The 22,252-nt window shown below is 51.3% G+C and overlaps 1 protein-coding gene across 2 annotated transcripts in view; it reads right to left on the bottom strand.

The window, feature by feature from the left end:
- Positions 1–22,252, bottom strand: part of KCND3 (potassium voltage-gated channel subfamily D member 3) — a 229,738-nt gene that overhangs the window by 6,952 nt on the left and 200,534 nt on the right. For both annotated transcript variants that reach the window (XM_008055359.1, XM_008055358.1), the window contains exon 2: positions 8,787–8,949. In XM_008055359.1, coding sequence (XP_008053550.1) covers positions 8,787–8,949 — 163 coding nt within the window. The remainder of the gene's footprint in view (positions 1–8,786; positions 8,950–22,252) is intronic.

Below are 22,252 nucleotides of genomic sequence, written 5' to 3' on the forward strand. Positions count from 1 at the left end.
GACTGGAGTGCAGCGGCCGCTCCCGGCCACCGCAGCCTCGACCTGCTGGGCTCCGGCAATACTTCCGCCTCAGTCTTCCAAGTAGCCGGAATTACAGGCATGTGCTACCACGCTCGGCTGATTACAGGCTGAGCCACCGAGCCTGGCTCCTTCCACAGTTCTTAACTCCTTCTCTGCTTTCTGTTTTTTTTTCCCTTAGCCCTTATTACTAAGGCAGTCTATGCTTTATATATTTATGTATTTCCCCTCTCCACCACTAGAATGTAAACTCCTCGAGGGCAGGCGTTTTTGCCTTGTTTACTGACATATCCCCAGCAAGCAGCAGGCCTTTTTGAAAGTTAAGACATGTACCCACAATGGCGTGTCTGTCTCTGGGTGTGAAATCTCATGCGGATGTCCAGTGTCTGTCTGTTTTGCTGTGCGTGCCAGTGGGAATAAATGTCGGTGCATGTGGCAGGTGACCTGGCTGTGTAAGAGGGGATGACGGGACACATTTCCAGATACCACGTTGGCTTTAACTGGGACCAGTGACACTGCTCCCCAGCTCCAACCTGGGAAGCCTAGCAGAGAAGGTCGCCCGTGGGAGAGCACACGCATCTCCATGCTACACCTCTCTCACTTGCAGAGGTGATGCAACAGCCTGGACATTGCACACACCGGCTGTTCCTCTCCTAAGGACCATAATTGTCATCGCTATGACAGTCACACAGTCAAAGAGAGGAGACTGGAGAAAGAAACATTGGAAGAGAGGAAGAGGGGCCTGGATGGAGAGGTCCCTGCTGGTTTAAAAAATGAAGCTTCGTGCCTTGGGAGGCTGAGGTGAGTGGATTGCCTGAGCCCGTGGGTTCGAGACCCACTTGGGCAACTTGGCAAGACCTCATCTCTACAATAAATCAAAAAATCAGCCGGGCGTGGTAGCGCATGCCTGTAATTCCAGCAACTTGGAAGGCTGAGGTGGAAGGATCGCCGGAGCCCAGCAGGTCGAGGCTGCGGTGGCCGGGAGCGGCCACTGCACTCCAGTCTGGGTGACGGAGTGAGATTCTAACTCAAAAAAAATAAATGCAGCTTGAGGTGTGGGCTCCGGGTGTCCAGACCCGGCTCTGGGACCCCACTCCCAAAAGCAGGTCCACAAGGACCACAGACCCACCCTGGAGCAGAAAGGTCTCTCCTCCTGGGTCTGGGTGCGGTCACATGCAACCTTGGTGTGGACTCTGGGCAGGCGAAGAGTCCTAGGGAAATTGTGCCAATGTTCATGTCTTGTCACCCTCTCCATGAGTGTCTTGATGGGCTGGTTTATCCACTAAAAGGAGGCCGTGTCCTCAGGGGTCCAGGCTGTCAACCAGCACAAAGGACTTTCTCTGTCTCCTGTCTCCCAGGAAGGCCCCATTGGCCAGTCTCTCCTCTCAGGAATAGGTCACCTCCTGCCCTGGCTTCTCAGGCTGGAGAGGAGGACAGGACAGGAGTCTGGAAGTATCCGCCTGTGGATCTGAGAAAGAACGCACCTCTGGGTGAAGGAGAGCATGGAAGGGGAACCCAGGACGAGCGCACGTCGGCCCCACCATCATTCTTTGAGAAAAGAACATTCATTCAAGGCCCAGGACAATTCTGGTTTTTTTGTTTGTTTGTTTTGAGTCAGTGTTTCACTCTGTCACCTAGGCTGGAGTGCAGTGGCACAGTCACGGCTCCCCACAGCCTCCACCTCCTGGGCTCAGGTGATCCTTCCGCCTCAGTCTCCTGAGTAGCTGGGACTTCAGGTGCACGCCACCACGCCCGGCCAATTTATTTATTTATTTATTGTAGAGACAAGGTCTTGCTATGTTGCTCAGGTTGGTCTTGAATTCCTGGGCTCAGACATGCCTCCCTCCTTGGCCTCCCAAAATGCTGGGATTACAGGCGTGAGCCACCGTGCCCTGTTAGGGCCCAGGGCGATGCCACTCCAGGAGAATCCTGCTCTCGCCCTCCCTCGGCTAGAAGTTTACGTTCCAGCCGGTTCCTCATCCTTTGAGGATGTGGCTGTTATTGTCCCAGGTGGGGACTGGGTGCTGAGTGGTTCAGCTGGAAACCCAATTGTGTCAAGCCCATGACAGCCTTCCATAATCGGATCGTGTCACTTCCAACCAGAGCTTGTTTGCATCCGGGGGTCTGTCTTCATTACTTTCTAGAGACGAAAGATTCTCCTGTTCTCCTTTGTGGCACCTTCTTCTCTCACCCTGGGCTCCATCAAAGCAACAGATGGTCATATCAAATGCGCTGTCTCGTGTCATCACTTCGCACGCAGGATAAAGAGGCGGCTACGTGTTTACCGAACCACCCCCAGCACATGCAAGTCGGTGTGGCTCTGGGCTGGGTTCTGAGCTCCAGAGGGCCAGGGCCCGCGGCGTGTGCATATCTTCATTCCCAGCACCCAGCCAGGGGCTCTGTGTCGAGCGGGTGCTCAAGCAAAGCTGGTGATGGCCAAGGAAGGAAGAGGATCCTATGTGCGTGGCTGGGCGTCTGTGTTTATACAGCCATCATGATGTGCTTAATCCTTGCACGGGCTGATCAGCTTCACCTTCTTCCGTGGCCATGAGAACAGTGTGGGAATTAAAAGGGAGCTCAGGGATCCAAGCCATCTCAGAGATAAGAAAATTTAGAGGATGTAACCAGGTCTGGTGGCTCATGCCAGTAATCCCAGCACTTTGGGAGGCTGAGGCAGGAGGCTTGCTTGAGCCCAGGAGTTCCAGACCAGACTGGACAACATAGTGAGACCTCATCTCTACGAAAATATTTTAAAAAAATTAGCCAGGCACGGTGGCACGTGCCCGTAGTCCCAGCTACTCAGAAGGCTGAGGCGGAAGGATCGCCCGAGCCCAGAAGGTTGAGGCTGCAGTGAGCCATGACGGTGCCACTGCACTCGAGCCTGGGCAACAGAGCGAGACCCTATATCAAAAAAAAAGAAAAGAAAAAGAAAGACAACAGACGGTGCGAGGTGCTGCGACTCATCCAGGGCACAGCAGTAGACAAGCAAGACTTCACTCAGGACTTCCAACCTGCTTCCACAACCTTCTCCTCCTCCTCCCTCGAATTTCAGCTCCAGTCAGGCGAGTTTCTACTTGATGAGCAAAGCCCTGGAGGTTGCATTTTCCACAGAGAGGAGACTCCAGGCATGGAGGAGAGGCTGGAAGGGGGATGCTGTTACTGGGTACGGTTCCAGGCTCCGTCTATGCCTGCCCTTGGCGCCATCAACCCCTGAGAGGCCTCTCACAGTTGAGCCCCTTCCACCTTCTTCTCTGAGCGAATAACATTCATTCAAGGACCAGGACAATTCTTCCCGGTTTTTTTTGGTTTGTTTGTTTGAATCACGGTCTCACTCTCTCACTCAGACTGGAGTGCAGTGGCACAATCATGGCTCCCTACAACCTCCACCTCCTGGGCTCAGGCGATCCTTCCACCTCAGCCTCCCGAGGAGCTGGGACTACAGGTGCATGCCACCATGCGTAGCTCATTTTTTTTTTTTTTTGCTCTTTGGTCTTGGGTATTTACATCTCTTGTCCTGGGAGAGGCAGAAGGAGGAGAGTGAGGAAGAAACCGAGAGGCCGAGAGAGAACACGGGCAGTCGCATTTGCAGGTGTTGATCCCACAGAAATGAAAATTCATGTTCACATAAAAACCTGTGTGTGAACATTCGCAGGAGCTCCATTTGCTTACTTTTTATTTATTTATTTTGAGTGGGGGTCTCACTGTGTCACCCAGGCTGGAGTGCAGTGGCACGATCACGGCTCACTGCAGTCTTGACCTCCTGGACTCAGGTGGTCCTCCTGCCTCAGTCTCCCAAGTAGGCGTGCACCACCATGCCCCGATAATTTTTAATTTTTTGGAGAGATGAGGTCTTGCTCTGTTGCTTAGGCTGGTCTCGAACTCCTGGCCTCAAGCAATCCTCCTGCCCAGGCCTCCAAAAAGTGCTGGGATTGCAGGTGTGAGCCACCACACCTAACTGCAGCAGCTTTATTTGTAATAACCAAAAAAAAAAAACCCGGAATCATCCCAGATGCTCTTCAACAGGTGAGTAGTTAAACAAACTGGTCCATCCGTGCCAGGGAACCCTGCTTGGCCATCAAAGCAAATGGACTGCTAATGCACACACGACAGGGACGAATCTCCAGACGTTATGTGGGATGAAGAAACCAGTACCCAAAGGCTACCTATCGGAAGAGTCCACATATGTAACACGTTGAGATGAAGCTGTTTTATAATCGGAGGACAGGTGAGGGAGCGTTGGGGTTAGAGACAGGGCCAGAAGTGGAGCTGGGAAGGGGTGACTCTCGAGTCTATGTGGGGTTGGAACTGCTGAGTGTTCTGACTGTGGTGGGGATGCATGAACGCTCAAGGACACACAAGTACAAGTACAAGTTCAGCTGGGGAAATCCGAGTGAAGATTGGTGTGTCAATGTCCATACTCTGGTTGCGATATTGTGCTATGGTTTTGTAAAATGTTACCCTTGGAGGAAACTCCACCAACTGTACAAGCGATGTCTGTATTCTTTCTTTCTCTTTGTTTCTCTCTCTCTCTCTCTGCTTTTCTTTTCTTTTTTTGAGTCAGAGTCTCACTCTGTGGCCCAGGCTGGAACGATCACAGCTCACCACAGCCTCCACCTCCTGGGCTCAGGCAATCCTTCTGCCTCAGCCCTCCTGAGTAGCTGGGAGTACAGGCATGCACCACCATGCCTCTCTATATATATATTTGTGTGTGTGTGTGTGCGTGGAAACGAAGTCTCGCTATGTTGCCCAGGCTGACCTCAAACTCTTGGCCCCAAGTGATTTCCCCACCTTGGCCTTCCAAAGTGCTGGGATGACAGGCAGGACCCACATTACCCCGCTGATTTTTTGATTTTTAGTTGAACTCCTGGGCTCAAGCGAGCCTCCCGCCTCAGCCTTCCAAAGTGCTGGGATTACAGGTGTGAACCACTGTGCCCAGCCTCTCTGTATTATTTCTTATAACTACATGTAAGCCTCCAATTATCTCAATAAAATATTTCATTAGAAAAATGAATACGAGCGTGTCCCGGGACCGGAGATGGGACCCAGGCCCCGCGCCAGATGTCCCCTCTCTCTGTCCACTGCTAAACCTCCCCACCTGATCTTCAGTCCACCTGGGTCAGAGGACACAGTCTCTGAAGCAAAGAACAACAGACTCGTCTTCGTAATAATCCTCAGCAATCCAGTCATGAAGAGGAAGATGCCACCGACTGCCTCCTGAGCCTCTGCACCCAGGCTGCGTGGGCAGGAGCTTACCTGTGTGGCCTGCACGGATCCCGAGCACGAGCACGTGGTCTGGGCTGAGGACTCTCATTAGATTCCCGGATCTCCTGTCCCACTCTCCACTTCCCACCTGTCCCCTGACCTATGGTGACACACTCAGGGCTAGAGCAGTCAGTGGTTTTCTTTTTTCCCCTCTCCCAGGAAGCCCAAGATGAAAGAGACAGAGCCCAGGAGCCTTGAGGAGAAGCGATTTCCAGGAGGGCAAAACACTGTCAATATTTATTCAGATTTCAAGGGGAGAGAGGAGTAGGGGAGAGAAGCTGGTGGGGAGGAAGCCAGGAGGGAGGGAGGCTTCAGCAGCTAGAGGGAGGCATGAGCCCAAGTTACTCCTTCTGGATTTTATTGTATTGTATTTTTTATTTTATTTTTGAGTCGAGGTCTCAGTCTGCTGCACAGACTGTCATGCAGCGGCGTGTGATCACGACTTGCTTAGGCTCAGGTGATCCTTCCTCCTCAGCCTCCTGAGTAGCTGGGGCTACAAGTGGCTAATCTTTGTTTATTTTATCATTACTATTTTTTGTAGACACAAGATCTTGCTATGTTGCCTAGATTGGTCTCGAACCCCTGGGTTCAAGCAATCTTCCTGCCTCAGACTCCCAAAGTGCTGGGATTGCAAGTGTGAGCCACTGCACCCCACTTCCTTCTGTATTTTAATCACACAGGATGAGCTTTTTAAAGTCCCAGGGGAGAACTAGGCACTTGCCTGTGGTTCCAGGTACTGGAGAGGATGAGGTGGGAGGATCGCTTGAGATCAAGAGTTCAAGTCCAGCCTGGGCAGCATAGAGAAACCCCATCTCCAAACAAACAAATGAACAAACAGTCCCAGAGGAGGGAAAGGGGTCCACAGGAGCCCCCTAGAGCCCAGCTGGAGTGGGCAGTGGCTGGCATGCTGAGAGGGCTCGCACGGGAGTTGGGGAGTCCTGTGAGCTTCACCCACTGTGCCACAAATCTGCATCAGCCCCAGACTCCAGAGACTGGGGTGCTTGGAGGATCCCTGGCCCTGTGGTGCCCCTGGCTCCTGGATTTGGAAAGGAGAGCCTGGTTTCTTTCTACCCCTTATTTAAGACTGTGTGAGGAACTCAGACATTGCTCACTTACAGGGAAGGAGATGAGATTGGCATTTCTGGGATGACTGGCAGGGGTGGAGGCCGGGAAACCTTGACCTCGGGTGAAGAGGTAGGAGATAGGTCTGGGCAGCACAGTGGGGGTGGCACAGAGCCAGGAGATACATCTTAAGGCAGGTCACATCACGGACCAGGCCAGGATAAGTGAAAACACAGTTCAGTACAGGCAGAGGAGACAGGCAAGCAAGGGGCAGGCCACCACAAGGACACACAGAAGGCAACGTCTGGAGCGGGTAGCCAACTGGATTTATTATATAATTATAGAATATTAGGCTAGCTGGGCTCGGTGGCTCAGCCTGTAATCCCGCGCCTTTGGGAGGCTGAGGTGAGTGGATTGCCTGAGCCCGCGCGTTCGAGACCCGCCTGGGCAGCGAGACCTCATCTCTACAGTAAAATCAAAAAATCAGCCGGGCGTGGTAGTGCGCGCCTGTAAGTCCAGCTACTAGGAAGGCTGAGGCGGAAGGATCGCCGGAGCCCAGCAGGTCGAGGCTGCGGTGGCTGGGAGCGGCCACTGCACTCCAGTCTGGGTGACAGAGTGAGACTCTGACTCAAAAAAAAAAAAAAGAATATTAGGCTGGCATGGTGGCTTACGCCTGTCATCCCAGCACTTTGGGAGGCTGAGGCAGGAGGACTGCTTGAGCCCAGGAGTTTGAGACCCGCTTGGCAATATAGTAAGACCCCGTCTCTACAAAAGCATGGTGGCTACAGCTACTTGGGAGGCTGAGGTGGAAGGAATGCCTGAGCTCAAGAGGTTGAGGCTGTGGCGAGCCATGATTGTGCCACTGCACTCCAGTGACACAGTGAGACCCCGATCCCCCATACTCCCAAAAAGGAATAAATATTTTTGCATAGTTTACCATGTGTAATTCTATGTCAATGATTATATAATTTTTATACATTTTGGAGCGTGTATGGACTTTAGGGCTTTGTTATAGTCAGCACACACAGATCATTCTGATTATCCCTGCAAGCAGAAGGCGAGAGCAGTGACCATGTGGCCAGGAAATCACCCAGCTGCAACGCATAGGGCCTATCACATAGTAGGTGCTCAGTAAATGTTTGTGAAATAATGAATGGAAGAAAAAAACAAGGAGGCCAAATCCCACACCTCCACCATCCAAGCTTTCAACAAGGTCCCCTCTTGTCCACTGTCTACAGAAAGGCTCTGACCATACTCCCTCGGGGCTGAGACGCTGCCCAGGGGAAGCACGCTTGAGCTTGGAAAAACTCCCCCCAGACATCCCTTTCCTGAGAGGAGCCCTGGGAAAAGTCACTACCCAAGAACCGTCACTACTTAAACACGTGAGGGAGCAAGAGTCGGTGTAATCAATGAGTGGGTTCCAGTGAGAAGGCCGCGGGCTAGTCAGTAAAGGAGGTTTCTCTCTGAGAGCCTGACGTTTTTCCTCATGTTGTGGGCACAGGACGGTATTTCACCCTTCCCTGCTGCCTTAAGCAGTGTATGCTGGACAGAATTTACAACTTGTTCTCAGGGCCAGGAGTGGTGGCTCATGCCTGTCATCTCAACACTTTGGAGGATCGCTTGAGCCCAGGAGTTCGAGACCAGCCTGGGCAACATAGCAAGACCCTGTCTTTACAAAATAAAAAATAAAAAAAAAAAAAGCTAGGTGTGATGGCACACTCCTGTAGTCCCAGCTACTCAGGAGGCTGGGGTGGGAAGATGCTTGAGCCCAGGAGGTGAGCCATGATCATGCCCCTGCACTCCAGCCTGGGTGACAGAGTGAGACCTGAACTCAGAAAACCAACCAACAAACAAACGATGGCTGATGGCTATCCTTCTGCTCTCCAACCACAATTGGCGATCAGCGCCTTACCCCTACGAGCCCCTGGAGACTACTAAGGCCTGTCCTGCCATTTGTCCCTGAACCCGATGGCCTCAGGATGTTCTCCTGTCCATCAAATTCGTTTTTCTTTTCAGCAAATTTATTTTGCCACTAGGGTTTGCCTAGGCCTTTGTGGGAAATGAAGCAGAGATGACGTTTCCCAGTAAGCGCCCGGCTGGGAGAGGGAGCTGCAGGGGCTGAGGGCGTGGAGGAGGTGTCAGGGGCCCAGGAGGCTGCCAGAGAATAGTCACAAGGCTGAAAGCGAGTTACGGATAATTGGGGGTTCGCTGCATGGGGCAGCTGACTGGGGCTGGGAGTCAGGACATGGGTGAGCAGGACAGGAGGCCAGGCAGCCTCACCTCGCGAAGCCAGAGGTCGCCCGTGTGTGCCCCCCTTTCAGCTCCAGGCTGGGCACCCGGGCTGTGCTGGCCGCACAAAGCCCAGGTCCAGGTCCCCCACGCAGCCTGGTCCCATGCATGGCCCCTCCCCCCGCCCCGTCCCTCCCCCTGCGTCCCGGGCTTACCTTTTGTGCCCTGCGTTTGTCCGCTCTCTGGTTCTGGTGGTAAATCCGGCTAAAGTTGGAGACAATCACAGGGACCGGCAGGGCAATGACCAAGACGCCACTCAGGGAGCAGATGGAGCCGAAGATCTTCCCTGCGATGGTCTTGGGCACCATGTCTCCATAACTGAGAGAGAGAGAGAGAGAGAGAGAGAGAGGCATAAGGAAGAGAGGAGCCACTTGGGAACCAAGTCGGGCTTCCCTGCCACCCATTCACTCATTCACCCATTCATTCATTCCACCGTTGTTTATGTGCCAGGTACTGTGATACACCCCTGGAGTGAATAAGAGAGACAAGACCCCATGTTCAGGGAGTCAACATCCTACCAGACCATCAACCAGTAAGCAGATGCCTAAAAAGTGCCGTGTCAATATATTATTACAATTTGCACAATATGGGAATATCTGAAAACATGTGATGTCTAACACAGGAAATTGGATGCATATTCATTATCACTCTAAACTGCAGGCCCGAAAGGCCTTAAACAAAGATGGGAGGATTTTTGGAGAATCCATCATGATTGGTGTAAAACCACGTATTGATAAGAGTGTTACGGAAAACAACGACAGAAGTGCTTTCTCATCTCCATCTCTACCCTTTACTCCACCAATCAAAACCTTGGGTACACCATCACAACCTGGAAGTACTCCTAGGATTTCTGCCATGAGACCTCTTGCTACAGCATACAAAGCTTCTACTAATGACTATCAGGTTATTTCTGACAAACAAACGCCAAAAAAAGATGAAAGTTTTGTATCCAAAGCAATGGAGTACACGTTCGGCTGGCAGTATAATAAGAGCTAAGAACTCAACTCACAAGGGAAGAGGCTACTACACTAAAACAGAGTTAGTAGAGTGCTGCTGGTTTCCTTTGGTTAGTTATATAACCACTGCTGGCCAGTACTGGATAGCTATCTTATGCTTCTTTTAGAAAGAAGCCTTTTTCTTTAAGGATACAGCCTATAGCTCGCACTTTAAAAGATGCTGGGGATGGATACATATTAAAGGAAACTAAAAATCCCTATAAATAGGATTTTGTGTTTTCTGTGATAGTGCATGCTTAAGCACAAAAACTCAGCATTGATTACTGTAAAGTCAATAGTTGGGTTTGTGGTGAGGTTTTGTAGTCTTCATGAGAAGTTGGGGTGAATTTCATGAAGGGGAATTACAAGTTCTTCTACCAAGACACAAAGATAATTAGCAATTTGAATTATGGCCTTTTAATTTAGACAGTATTTAATATTTTAATTATCTTTGTTCGTGTATGTCCTGTCGTGGATTGTCATCTTTCAGTATTCTAAAACCAAAACGTTCTTTTTAAAAACCTACTACTAAAGTTTCTTGATAATAAACTTTGTCAACCTTAGGAAAAAAAAAAAAAGTGCCGTGTCAGGTGGCAAGGGTGTGGGAGGAGCTCGCATTGAAGCTGAGATCTGAAGGTGAAGGATCCAGCCATGCAGAACTCCTGGGGTCGAGGGTGCGGGGTTGGGGGGGATACAACAGCAAGAACGGAGGCCCTGGGGTCACAGGAAGGAGTGTGTCCTGTTCCAGGAGTTGTCAAACGGCCAACAGCACAGCACACAGGGAGACCAGGGAGCAGGACAGGGAGGCGGGTGGGTCAGGTCAGGCAACATCTAAAGGCGAGAGGTAAGGATTGCCTCTCAGGACAGTGAGCAGCAGAAGAGCAACATGAGCTTTGCTGTGAGCCAGGATCTCACTCTGTCGCCCAGGCTGGAGTGCCATGGCGCGATGGCCGCTCACTGCAGCCTCCACCTCTTGGGCTCAAGCAATCCTTCTTCCCCAACCTCCCGAGTAGCTGGGACTACAGGAACGCACCACCATGCCTGCCTGGCTGATATTTTTATTTTTTTGTAGCGACAAGGTCTTGCTATGTTGCCCAGGCTGGTCTCAAACTCCTGGCCTCAAGCAATCCTCTTGCCTTAGCTTTCCAAAGTGCTGGGATTACAGGCATGAGCCACCACACCCCGCATGGATCTTATTTATGATAATAATAACAAATAATAAACCCACCTTCTATTCATGCGGAGAGTTACGATTTACAAAGCATTTTCACACACGCATATATATTTATATTTTAGATAGGGCCTCGTTTGGTTGTTGTCCAGGCTGGAGTGCAGTGGCATGATCATGGCTCACTACAGCCTCGACCTCCTGAGCTCAGGTGGTCCTCCCGCCTCAGCCTCCCAAGTAGTAGGGATTATAGGCAAGCAACACCACGCCTGGCTAATTTTTTGGTATTTTGTAGAGATGAGGACTCGCTATGTTGCCCAGGCTGGTCTTGAACTCCTGGGGTCAGAGATCCTCCACCTTGGCCTCCCAAAGTGCTGTGATTTCAGATGTGAGCTACCGCGCCCAGCACTTTTACCCATTTACTTCCCATAAGCCCCAGGAATCCTGTGAACTTTATATCTTTTTTTTTTTTTTGAGTTAGAGTCTCACTCAGTTGCCCAGACTGGAGTGCAGTGGCTGTTCCCGGCCACCACAGCCTCGACCTGCTGGGCTCCGGCGATCTTTCCGCCTCAGCCTTCCAAGTAGCCGGAACTACAGGCACGCGCTACCACGCCCGGCTAATTTTTTGATTTATTGTAGAGATGAGGTCTCGCCAAGTTGCCCAGGCGGGTCTTGAACCCACGGGCTCAGGAAATTCACTCACCTCGGCCTCCCAAGGTGCGGGATTACAGGCTGAGCCACCGAGCCCAGCTTTATATCCTTATGCCCATGGTAGAGTCGCAGGAACTGAGGCTCAGAGACCTTACGTGGACTGCCCTCACTTGCTCAGCAGGGATTGAAACTACTTCTCTTGCTCTTTTTCTCTTGTTCACTCACTGTCCTATCGCACAGGGGGACCCTGAGCTCTGAAACTCAACATCTTAAGCCTCGAAGCCTCTTTGGAACCACGCCAGCTCCTCTCAGAGCCTGGAGAAACTCTGTTTAAGTACTTCACACACTGGCGGCTGCCCCCTGGGACCACCTTGGCCTGGATCCTGCTCAGTCCTGGGCAGGCCGGCCAGAGCCTCTCTCCCCCAATCAATAAGACACTCTCCACGGTGGTTAAGTGTTCAGTCTCCTCTTACTGAGATAATTTAAAGGCCTTATTAAGCAAAGAGCTGTGATGACGCCTTTGGCCAAAGCCAGAATCACCGTCTCCCCCACCCCCGTGCCCTCCGGGTGTCTGGAGCAGAAACAAGCTCGGGAGGACCAGGAGTTGTAGCTGCTAAAATAGAAGGAGAGAGTGTTGTGACCATAAGAGGATCCAGGTGTCTCAGGGTAAATTGTTTCAGAAATATGAGGCCCTTACCTCCTAGACACCTAAGGGTGTGTGGAGGACACAGCAGTGGTTGACAAGCAATTGGTGAATGAACGAACAATTTCACTTAGAACTCTCAGTACCCTGTGAAGTAGATGTCTGTTTTTTTTTTTTTTTGAGAGACAAGAGTTTCACTCTGTTACCCAGGCTGGAGTGCAGTGGCATGATCACAGCTCACTGCAGCCTCGAACTCCTGGGCTCAGGTGATTGATCCTTCTGCCTCAGACTCCTGAGTAGCTGGGACTACAGGTGCATGCCACTATGCCCAGCTAATTCTTAATTTTTTTTTTTGTAGAGACGAGGTCTCACTATGTTGCTCAGGCAGGTCTAGAACTCCTGAGCCCAAGTCATCCTCTTGCCTCGTCCTCCCAAAGTGCTGGGATTTCAGGCACGAGCCACCGTACCCGGCTGTGATATTTTTTAAGAAGGGAAAAGGGGGTCTGAGAAACCGCAAACCAACAGGCTTGGCATCAGATGGCTGGCAGAATGCGAGAGTAGATTATTAAGTGGACAGCTTGCGAACACTTGGAAAACAAGCCATATTGGTTCGTCAGGCACATTTCTTGCCAAATTAGCCTTACTCCTTGTTTTGAGAGGAAGGCTGGCTAGTGGGTGGGTCGGGAGGCTGCTCCAGACTGACTGTACCATGATTGGAGCAAGATGTGTTCTTGTCCCAGTTCTCTGCCCTTGACAAGCTGGAGGAGTGTGGCCAGGGGCGGCAGCGCCATCTCCAGGCTTCTGGAACTTCTCGGGGATTACCAACAGGGATCCCATGCCAGCAAGGGAGGCTCCCGGTTTTCAGGCTAGAAGAGTCGCCTTCAGTGAAGGAGTAAATGAAATAGAGAGTGGATCTCAAGTGAGGTCTCCGGTGGTATGTTCCAGAATGTTTCAACAACTTGTCTAAAGCCAGAGGGAGGCAGCATGGCCTAATAATTAAGAGAGGGTGCTGGAGTCAGGCCTGGCTGTGAACCTTGGTCCCAAGCTACTTACCAACTAGTTCAGTGACCCTGGACATTCATTTAGCCTGAGCCTGTCACCTATACAATGGTGATAAATATCTCCAGGGTTGTTGCGATGATCAGTGAGATCATTCAGAAGGGGCACTTCATTCAGTGTTTGGGTAACTGTAAATTCACTAGAATTAGCCAGCGTGTTGGGGGCCTAGTGTCCCACTGGCTGACACCCTACCTGTCCATGCAGGAACTATGTCCCTTCCCTACCACGATGGCATCACCTGTCCAGGGGAGCTCCTATGCTCCCACGCTCCCCCACCCCTGTGCCCCATGTCCACTCCTCACAGTTAGTAACGTTCAAAGTAGGGTATCTGCTGGGTGCGGTGGCTCATACATGTCATCCCAGCACTTTGGGAGGCTGAGGCGAGAGGATTGCCTGAGCCCAGGGGTTTGAGACCAGCCTGAGCAACATGGTGAGACCTCGTCTCTACAATAAACCAAAAAAATTAGCCAGGCATGGTGGCTCACGCCTGTAGTTCCAGCTACTTGGAAGGCTGAGGCAGAAGGATCGTTTGAGCCCAGCAGATCGAGGCTGTGGTGGCTGTGAGTGTATCCCTGCACTCCAGTATGGGTGACAGAGTGAGACTCCAACTCAAAACAAAAACAAAAACGAAAGCAAAACAGGCTATCTGACCCAAGCTGGGTCAGTGACTTCCTCTCCTGAACTTATTTTTCAGATGCTTAACTGAGATACAATTTACATGCCGTAAAATTCAACTGTGTAATATCCAGGCGTGGTGGCTCATGCCTGTAATTCCAGCACTTTGCACTTTGGGAGGCCGGGATGGGAGGATTGTTTGAGTCCACGAGTTCGAGACCAGCCTAGGCAACAAAGTAAGATCCCATGTCAACAAAAATAAAAATAAAGAAAAATAGCCGGGCATGGTGGCACACACCTATCATCCCAGCCACTCAGGAGGCTGAGGTGGAAGGATCACCCGAGCCCAGGAGGCAGAGGCTGTGGTGAGTCATTACGGTGCCACTTCACTCCAGCCTGGGTAACAGAGACAGATCCCCAACTCAAAAAAAATGATGTTAGTATGTTTACAGAGCTGTGTGTCCATCACCACAGTCTAACGTTAGCACATTTTCCCAGCCCTGACCTTAAACCTGTACCCATCTGTGGTCAGCGACCCTGCCACACGCATCTCAGCCTTGGCAACCCCGACTCTACCTTCTGTCTTGATAGATTTCCTTATTTTGGACAATTCCTCTAAGAGGAATCACACACACGGCTTGCTGCGTCTGGCTTCCTTCACTCAGCACAGCGCTCTCAAGGTTTCCCCTGCTGTGGCCTGTGCCAGCACCTCCTTCCTTCCTGTGTCTGAATACCGTTCCGTGCTACTGGCTGCCACATGTCGTTCATTCATTAATCAGCTGGCGACACTTTTTTTGCTTCCACACTGGAGCTGTTATGAATACTGCCGCCATGAGCATGCGTGTGGTTTTTGCACAGACATGTGTTTTCCTCTCTCTGGGAGTTATTCGGTGACTATATGGAACCGTCGGAGGAACCGCCAGACTGTTTTCCTAAGTGGCCGCGCCATTTGCCATTCCCGTCAGCGGCGGATGAGGGGTCCGGCTTCTCCTGATCTGAGGCCATCCTTGCTGCTGCCTGTCTGTTTGGGTCTGCTGTCCTGGGAGGTGTGGACGGCTTCTCACTGCGGTCTTGAACTGGGTTTTCCTGATGGCTGGTGATGTTGAGCAGCTTTTCTCCATCCCTGGCTTTATACCTCGGGGACCCGATCGGTCTCTTTCGAAGGAGTCAAAGCTGCAACAAGCAAGCTCTGGTGCTGCTGGCAGCCATGCTTCCTGCCCTGGGGGAGCGCCAGGTTGTGCCAGGGAGGGAGAAGGCTGGCACGTAGGAGACAGAGAAGGAAAGGAAAGCGAGGGAGCATGGATTCCTGTCCCAGTTTGTTTTTTGGTTTTTTTTTTTGAGTCAGAGTCACTTTGCTGCCAAGACTGGAGTGCAGTGGCACGCTCACGGCCACTAGAGACTCGATCTGCTGGGCTCAGGCGATTCTTCTGCCTCAGCCTTCCAAGTAGCTGGAATGACAGGCCTGCGCCACCACGCCTGGCTAATGTTTTGATTTACTGTAGAGACGAGGTCTTGCCATGTTGCCTAGGCTGGTCTCGAACCTGTGGGCAATCCTCTCACCTCCACCTCCCAAAGTGTTGGAATTATAGCGTGAGCCACTGCATCTGGCTAGTTATTTATTTATTTTTTTGTGGATAGGGGTTCTCACTCCAGGCTGGAGTGCAGTGGCAGGATCACGGCTCGCCGCAGCCTCTACCTCCCGTGCTCAGGCGATCTTCAGCCTCCCAACTAGCCAGGGCTAGAGGCACATGCCACCACACCCAGCTAAGTTTTGTACTTTTTGTCTCAAACTTCTGGGCTCAAGCAGTCCTCCCAAAGGGCTGGGATTGCAGGGGTGAGCCACTGTGCCCAGCCCTAGCTCTTAACTAGGCCTGGCTTTACCCTGGACTTGTCTGTGGCTTGTCTGTTGCCTTATTCCATTCTGCCTTCAACTCTGCTTGCTCACACATCACTACCTGTGTCTTGTCTTTTCCCTTTTGGATCTGACGATGATGAGGAAGAGGAGGAGGAGGAAGAGGAGGAGGCTACTTTGGATTGTTTTAAGGCAAATTCTTCAAACACCTAAATGACAGAGCTACTATCAATTGAGGTCCTTAGGAGTCAAAGGATTTTAACAGGAGGTGATCATGAGTGAAACCAACCAGATGAATTTTAGCAAAGATAAATGACAACACCAGCCTTTGGACTCAAGTAATCAATGGCTTGTGTTGCTGATGTGAAGGATGTGGCTGATGGAGAGGCCAGGCTCGGTGGCTCAGCCTGTCATCCCAGCACTCTGGGAGGCCGAGGCGAGTGGACTGCCTGAACCTGCGGGATCAAGACCAGCCCGGACAACTTGGCGAGACCTCATCTTCTACAATGAAATAAAAAACTAGCCAGGAGCAGTAGCACGTGACTGTAGTTCCGGCTACTTGGAAGGCTGAGGCAGAAAGGTCGCTGGAGCCCAGCAGGTCGAGGCTGCCGTGGACATGACTGTGCCACTGTATTCCAGCCTGGGTGGAGAGTGAGACTCCAACTCAAAAAAAAAAAAAAAAAATCACTGGGGAATTTAGCGTCAGCACTGGCCACCTGCGTTGATGGGGCATGGGGTCTGGAGAGAGAAGGTGGGTGGTCATGTTGCCCCTTGATGCAGACTGTGTCTAGGCTGCTGCGCTGAGTTCTGGGCACTGTATATTCTGTAGGACATTGATTAACTGGACACGTCTGGGGAGGGGAGGTTGGGAAGGTGAACTGTCTGGAAATCCTCTCAGGCGAAACAAAGAAACGGGAACATTTTTCCTGAAGAAGAGAGGAAGGGGAACGGAAGGGACAGCATACCTTTGAGCCTTTGAGGACTTTACCCACATCAGAGGGCCTCACAATAACCCACCCTATAGAGTAGGGTTGACCTTTAGGGAAGGGAAGTTGAAGTTCTAAGAGGACAGGACACTTGTTCAAGGTCATTCTAGTAGAAAGAGGCAGAAACTACTAGGGTTAGAGCCTGGGTGGTTCTCCTCATCCCTGCTCTGTCCTTCCTCCTGGGGCTGGGGAAGAAGTGTGGGTGGGGCTGGGAAGAGGGTGGCTGTGGGAGGGGGCTCTAAGGAGTCAGCTGGAGCCTAGCTGACCCCCCCATCGCCGCTGCCTCCGTGGCAGCAGCACGGCCTCGTGGCGGAAAGTGTGGACCAGTTCCAGCTCTGTCATTTGTTTTCTGGTGACTCTGGGTATCCTGCTTGACTTCTGTCTTCAGGTTCCTGACATTGTTCAAAGACTAGTGTGTGCTTCACAGGGTTGCTGTGAGGGATTGAAAGAGTTACTATTTGTTTTTTTCCCATATATATAGTATAATATTTTTAATTTAAATTATACGCATGTAGACAGAGAGAGGGAGAGAAAGAGGAGACAGAGAGAGAGAGAGAGAGAGAGAGAGACAGAGAGACAGAGAGAGACACATACACACAGAGACTGGCTGAGGTTTTGATCCTAACGCCATGGAGATTTAGAAAAAGATCATAACGTATCTCTTCATCAGACCCACATGATCGTTTAAATCCAGGGAAAGGACGCCCTCACCCCCATTCAAAGAACTGATTTATTAAAAATCAGGCAGGGCAGGAAGCAAATGATTCCCTGATGTTCTCCCAAGAAAATGAGTCATTACTATAGCAGTGCTCAGGCTGGCACACAGTGAGAACTGTGTAAGTGTTTAGCAAATAAACCCTGGACCCAGACCACCGTTATTTCTTAAACTGGACTCCTGCAAAAAGCCTTTTCACCAGACTTCCAGCTTCCACTTTTGCGCCCCCCTCCCGCTCACAACAAAGTATATTCTTTCTGTTTGTTTGTTTTAAATTTTTTTGTAGAGACGCGGTCTCGCTATGTTGCCCAGTCTGGTCTCAAACTCCTGGGCTCAAGCAATCCTCCCGCCCCAGCCTCCCAAAGTGCCGGGATTACAGGCGTGAGCCACCCTGCCTGTCCAAGAAGCATATTCTTGAAATGCAAATCCAAGCATGTCACTCCCTTGCTCAAAGCACTGCCATCAGTGTTTGTTGAATGTATGAATTAATGAATAAATTAACCCAACGTCGTTGCGAAGACTACATGCCTGTTACACAGTAAACACTCAGTAAACAGCACCCAATTAAGAATGCAATGACCGTGGTGTGCACGGCCCATTATCCCACAGCGCCTCCTGGGGACTGCATGGACAAGAGCACTGAGGTTGGGGAGCTGATGGCGACTCTCTAAGTTCTAACGGCATCTATGGCCTATTTTCTCTGTGGAAGTTTGAATAAAGAGAGGGGTAAGGAAAAAAAAAAACAGCAAAACAGGCCAGGCACAGTGGCTCATGCCTGTAATCCCAGCGCTTTGGGAAGCTGAGGCAGGAGGATTTCTTGAGCCCAGGGGTTGGAGACCAGCCTGGGCTACATCGTGAGACCTCATTGCTACAAAAAATTAAAAAAGAAAATACTAACAAACAGAAATAGTCACAGCCTAGAAAAAACCATTAAACCCATAGCCTTATTTCCTTTCTGTCTTATTACACTTATGAAAATAAGAACTCCCCTCTCCGCCCCAGCATGGCTTCGGGGATCGTAAGGGACAAGAAAGCCCTTCCTGGAGGTGACATCCTTGGTGCTGGTGAGCTGTGGTGCCGACCCCAGACTCAGGACTCGAACCCAGGCCTCCCTGGGGCCACGTGGAGACAGCTGTCTGGCCTGAGCAGATGGGCTCGGAGACTCAGTGCCTGTCTGTCCCCTCTGTGTCCCCAGCATGTGCTTGGCAATCCACAGCGATGTCTGGGCTGAGGCGAGAGCAGCAAGCTTACCCACCTAATATGGAAGGCTAATTAATTTGTATTAGGGCTTAGGGATAATTAAACTTTTTATCTGAACTTAAGCTGCACAAACCACCTGCCTTGTACAATTAATTGCTCCCTTCATTTTCTCCTCCAGGTGCCAAGAGTAAGTTCAAGCCAGCTTCCCCGTCCAACTCTGCCTGCCTCTGTGGCTGGGGCAAGGCTGCCCATCGGTGGAGGCCAGGGCAGCTCATCGGTGGAGGCCAGGGCTACCCATCCGTGGAGGCCAGGGCATTGCTCAGGTAGGACCCAGTTGCTGGGAGCTCCACCAAGGCGACACGTCCTCAATGAGTTACCGCAGGGAGGCTGTTTCAGCCTCACTGCCACACCTCCTCCTGCACCCACTTCTCTACAGGAAAGATTCCGAACAGGGCCTCCTGGAGCCATGTTGGGATGGGGATGGGGCACAGAAGCTGTCTTGGGTGGAGCCAGCGTGTGGAGAGTCTACAGAGCAGGCTGGGCCACCACAGCGGGTTCCAGTGACTCAGACCTCTGTGGCTCCCTCCTTGTCCAGAGCAGGCTGGGCTACCACAGTGGGTTCCAGAAACTCAGACTTCTGTGACTCCCTTCTTGTTCAGAGGGACCAGCATGGAGGACACTGAGACACCAGCCTGGGCTAGTTCCTCCCTTGACAAACACCAGCGCAGCCCCTTTTCAGGCCCCAATACCCCGCCAATGAAGCAGCCCTGTTAGAACTTTCAAAACAAATCTCTTATGTCAGATACTACACACACACTATTTCTCTCTCTCTCTTTCTCTCTCTCTCTCTTTTTGTTCAGGTCTCATGGCAGTCTTGACCTCCTGGGCTCAGGTTATCCTCCTGCTTCAGCCTCCTAAGTAGCTGGTACTACAGGTATCCACCACTATATCTGGCTAATTTTTTGATTAATCATAGAGATGAGTTCTCACTATACTGCCCAGGCTGATCTCGAACTCCAAACAGACGATCAGTAAAACTGCTGACTTGGTAGATGGATCATCAGAGAGCCCTTTGGTGGAGAAAAACTTGCATCCTGAATAAAATATACCTTTTGATGCACTGTGGTATTCACCTGAAGTAGGAGGAATCTATTTCACCCCCAATAAAAAGGAACAAATCATAAGGCAACATCACAGCTGAAAGGAGTTAGCAGCAAGTAGATGGAGGGACACTGTCACTTCAAGTCATACACCAACAATAGCCCAGTGACCTGCAATTTGTCATTGGGAAGCTGAGCCTTGGGCTAACAGCAAAAAAGAGAGACCTTTAAGTTAGGCCTTCAAGTGGGTGGTAGTCATCCTCAAATGGTAGTACTATCTGTGGCTTATGGACAAAACACATTGAGATCCTGTCCACAGGTAAGCATCCTCACCTGAGGCTTTCAGGAGTTCCACAGATGAGGATCAAGTAAAAAAAAATCATAAGGAAGTGGGCAATCAGAGTGAGAGTCAACAGAAAAAACAGGAAATAGATATAGACCCTCTGCAAGAACTTCAGACACTAAAATTGACAGATACAGAGCAGTTATGCTTGAAATGTTTTCCAAAAATAAAGGATGAGCTCACAAAGACAAGCAAGCCATAGAACTCTAGCAGGAACCATCGTGCAGATGTGAAAAAAAAGCACAATGCATTTGTTAGAAGTGAGCAAGTTAAATGCTAACGTTATTCCTGAGCATAATGCCTTAAGCCAACCAGATGCCCTTACTGGGAAACTTTTGGAGACTTCCCCTTCCCAACTGAATTCTTGAGGATGTCCCTGTTGTCACTTGGTCCAAAAAGTCCTCATACCTGAGTCTGTGCCCATCATGATAAGTAGGAGGGCCGTTAAGACCAGGGAGCTGCCCACACCGCCTTGCCACCCAAAGCAGTTACAGCTGTAGCCCATCACAGAGCTGAACGAAGCTTGGTTCTTACAGAGACATAACCCTTCAGTCCCCAGGCCTCTCAAGAAAGACACCCTGACATGGACAAGTGGAGACAGGTGAGCAGAGAGCAAACCAGTGTTAACACTAGACAGGGAGGGAGTAGCTGAACCAGCCACCACCTGAGGACAAAAACCAGAGAAAGAGATGTAATTAGATTTACTCCAGGTCTCTTGTCAGTGGGAAGATGCTGAGATAGAAATTGGGATTGATGGTGACACTTCCCAAATATCCAGTCAGTTGTTCCTGGTCCTGTGGATGCCCTTGCTTAGACTGTGGCCTGCAAGGACATTGCACTTCAGAAGCTCCAGAGGCTGTGAAGCCACTTGTCGCTGCCTGGGCACATGCCCCTCAGCTCTGGAGTGGACAGATGTCCTGACCTGGGGCATCCCTGGGTGGGGTTGGGAGCCATGTTGCTCTGATCTTGGGAGGCATGTTCCTTGCTCAGTGCATCTGTCCCCTTCCAGACTGGGGAGCCAACTCTCCATTTCCCTCTCCAGGCTCTTGGGAGCAGAGGTTGATGAGTGAGAGACAGGAGGCGAGCACACGTGTCTGGGGAAGCGGCGGCCCCCCTCAGAGCCCTGGTCCCGCAGGCCGGCACCATCTGCCTCTGCTTCTCCATATGTTCACACAACAGCCTCCTCCCTGGGGCGGCTTCTCGGTCTTCTGCCACTGTGCTAGCGAGCGTTCCTCAGGAAGGAATGGGCCACCCCAGCTACACAGTGGGGCGATGGCCATGACAAGCCTTGGTGGGGGCCAAAGTGGGGAGCACTGCAGAGGAGAGGGCTGGACGCTGGGGAGGGCAGGATGGGCCCCGAGTAGTCTGTGCAGCAGAGGCAGAATCGGTCAGGGCCAGACACCAGTGGCGCTCCCAAAGGCAGGGGAGCGTGGAGGTCACGGTCCATGGAGGTGACGTGGGGGCTAGAATGCAGAAGCTGAGCTGTTTGGCCTGACAGACTCTTGGGGACAGAGTCTTCATGCTGACGCAGGTCCAGGCTTGCCTCTGCATGCACACCTCGGCTTCTGTCTTCCGTGGTTCCAGCCGGGAGGGCTGGTCGAGGCGGTAACAGGTGGGAAGTGGCGGTGGCCCGAGGCGGGATGGCAGCCATGGGAGGATGGTTAGTCCCAGGCCGGGGCAGACTAGATGCTAAGTAGCTTGGCCACTTGACCCCAAAGATGGCCACCAGGTGTCCCCTCTTTGGAGCTCTCTGTTCTCCACCCACCCCCTGGGTAAATCCAGGCTGCTCCGACCGCCCTTTCCAAATCTGACCCAGCAGCCCACCTTGCACTATGCCAGGCCAGCAGGAATGTGCTTTAAAATACTCCAGAAAAAAAAAGGCAAGTGGAAAGAAACAGGATGGACAGCATCCCAAAGGTGGTGGGTACTTGGGGCTTCATTCACCAACCTCCCCACTTCTGTGTATGTTGGAAACATTCATAACAAAAAGCTAAAAACCAAAGACAGTTGGACGAATCATCCACTCTAAAGCCCTCTCACAGCCACTGCTCTTTATGTTTTTTGGGGTTTTTTTTGCTTTTTTTGAGTCAGCGTCTCACTCTGTCACCAGGCAGGAGTACAGGGCCACGCTCATGGCCACTGCAGCCTTGACCTCCTGGGCTCAGGCAATTCTTCTGCCTCAGCTTTCCAAGAACCTGGGACTATAGGCGCACACCACCACAGCCTTCCAAGTACCTAGGACTAAAGGCACACGCTACCACACTGGCTAATTTTTTATTTATTTATTGTAGAGA

The sequence above is a fragment of the Carlito syrichta genome, unplaced genomic scaffold (assembly GCF_000164805.1).
Source record: "Carlito syrichta isolate Samal-C Ts95f unplaced genomic scaffold, Tarsius_syrichta-2.0.1 Scaffold301830, whole genome shotgun sequence".
Lineage (NCBI taxonomy): Eukaryota > Metazoa > Chordata > Mammalia > Primates > Tarsiidae > Carlito > Carlito syrichta.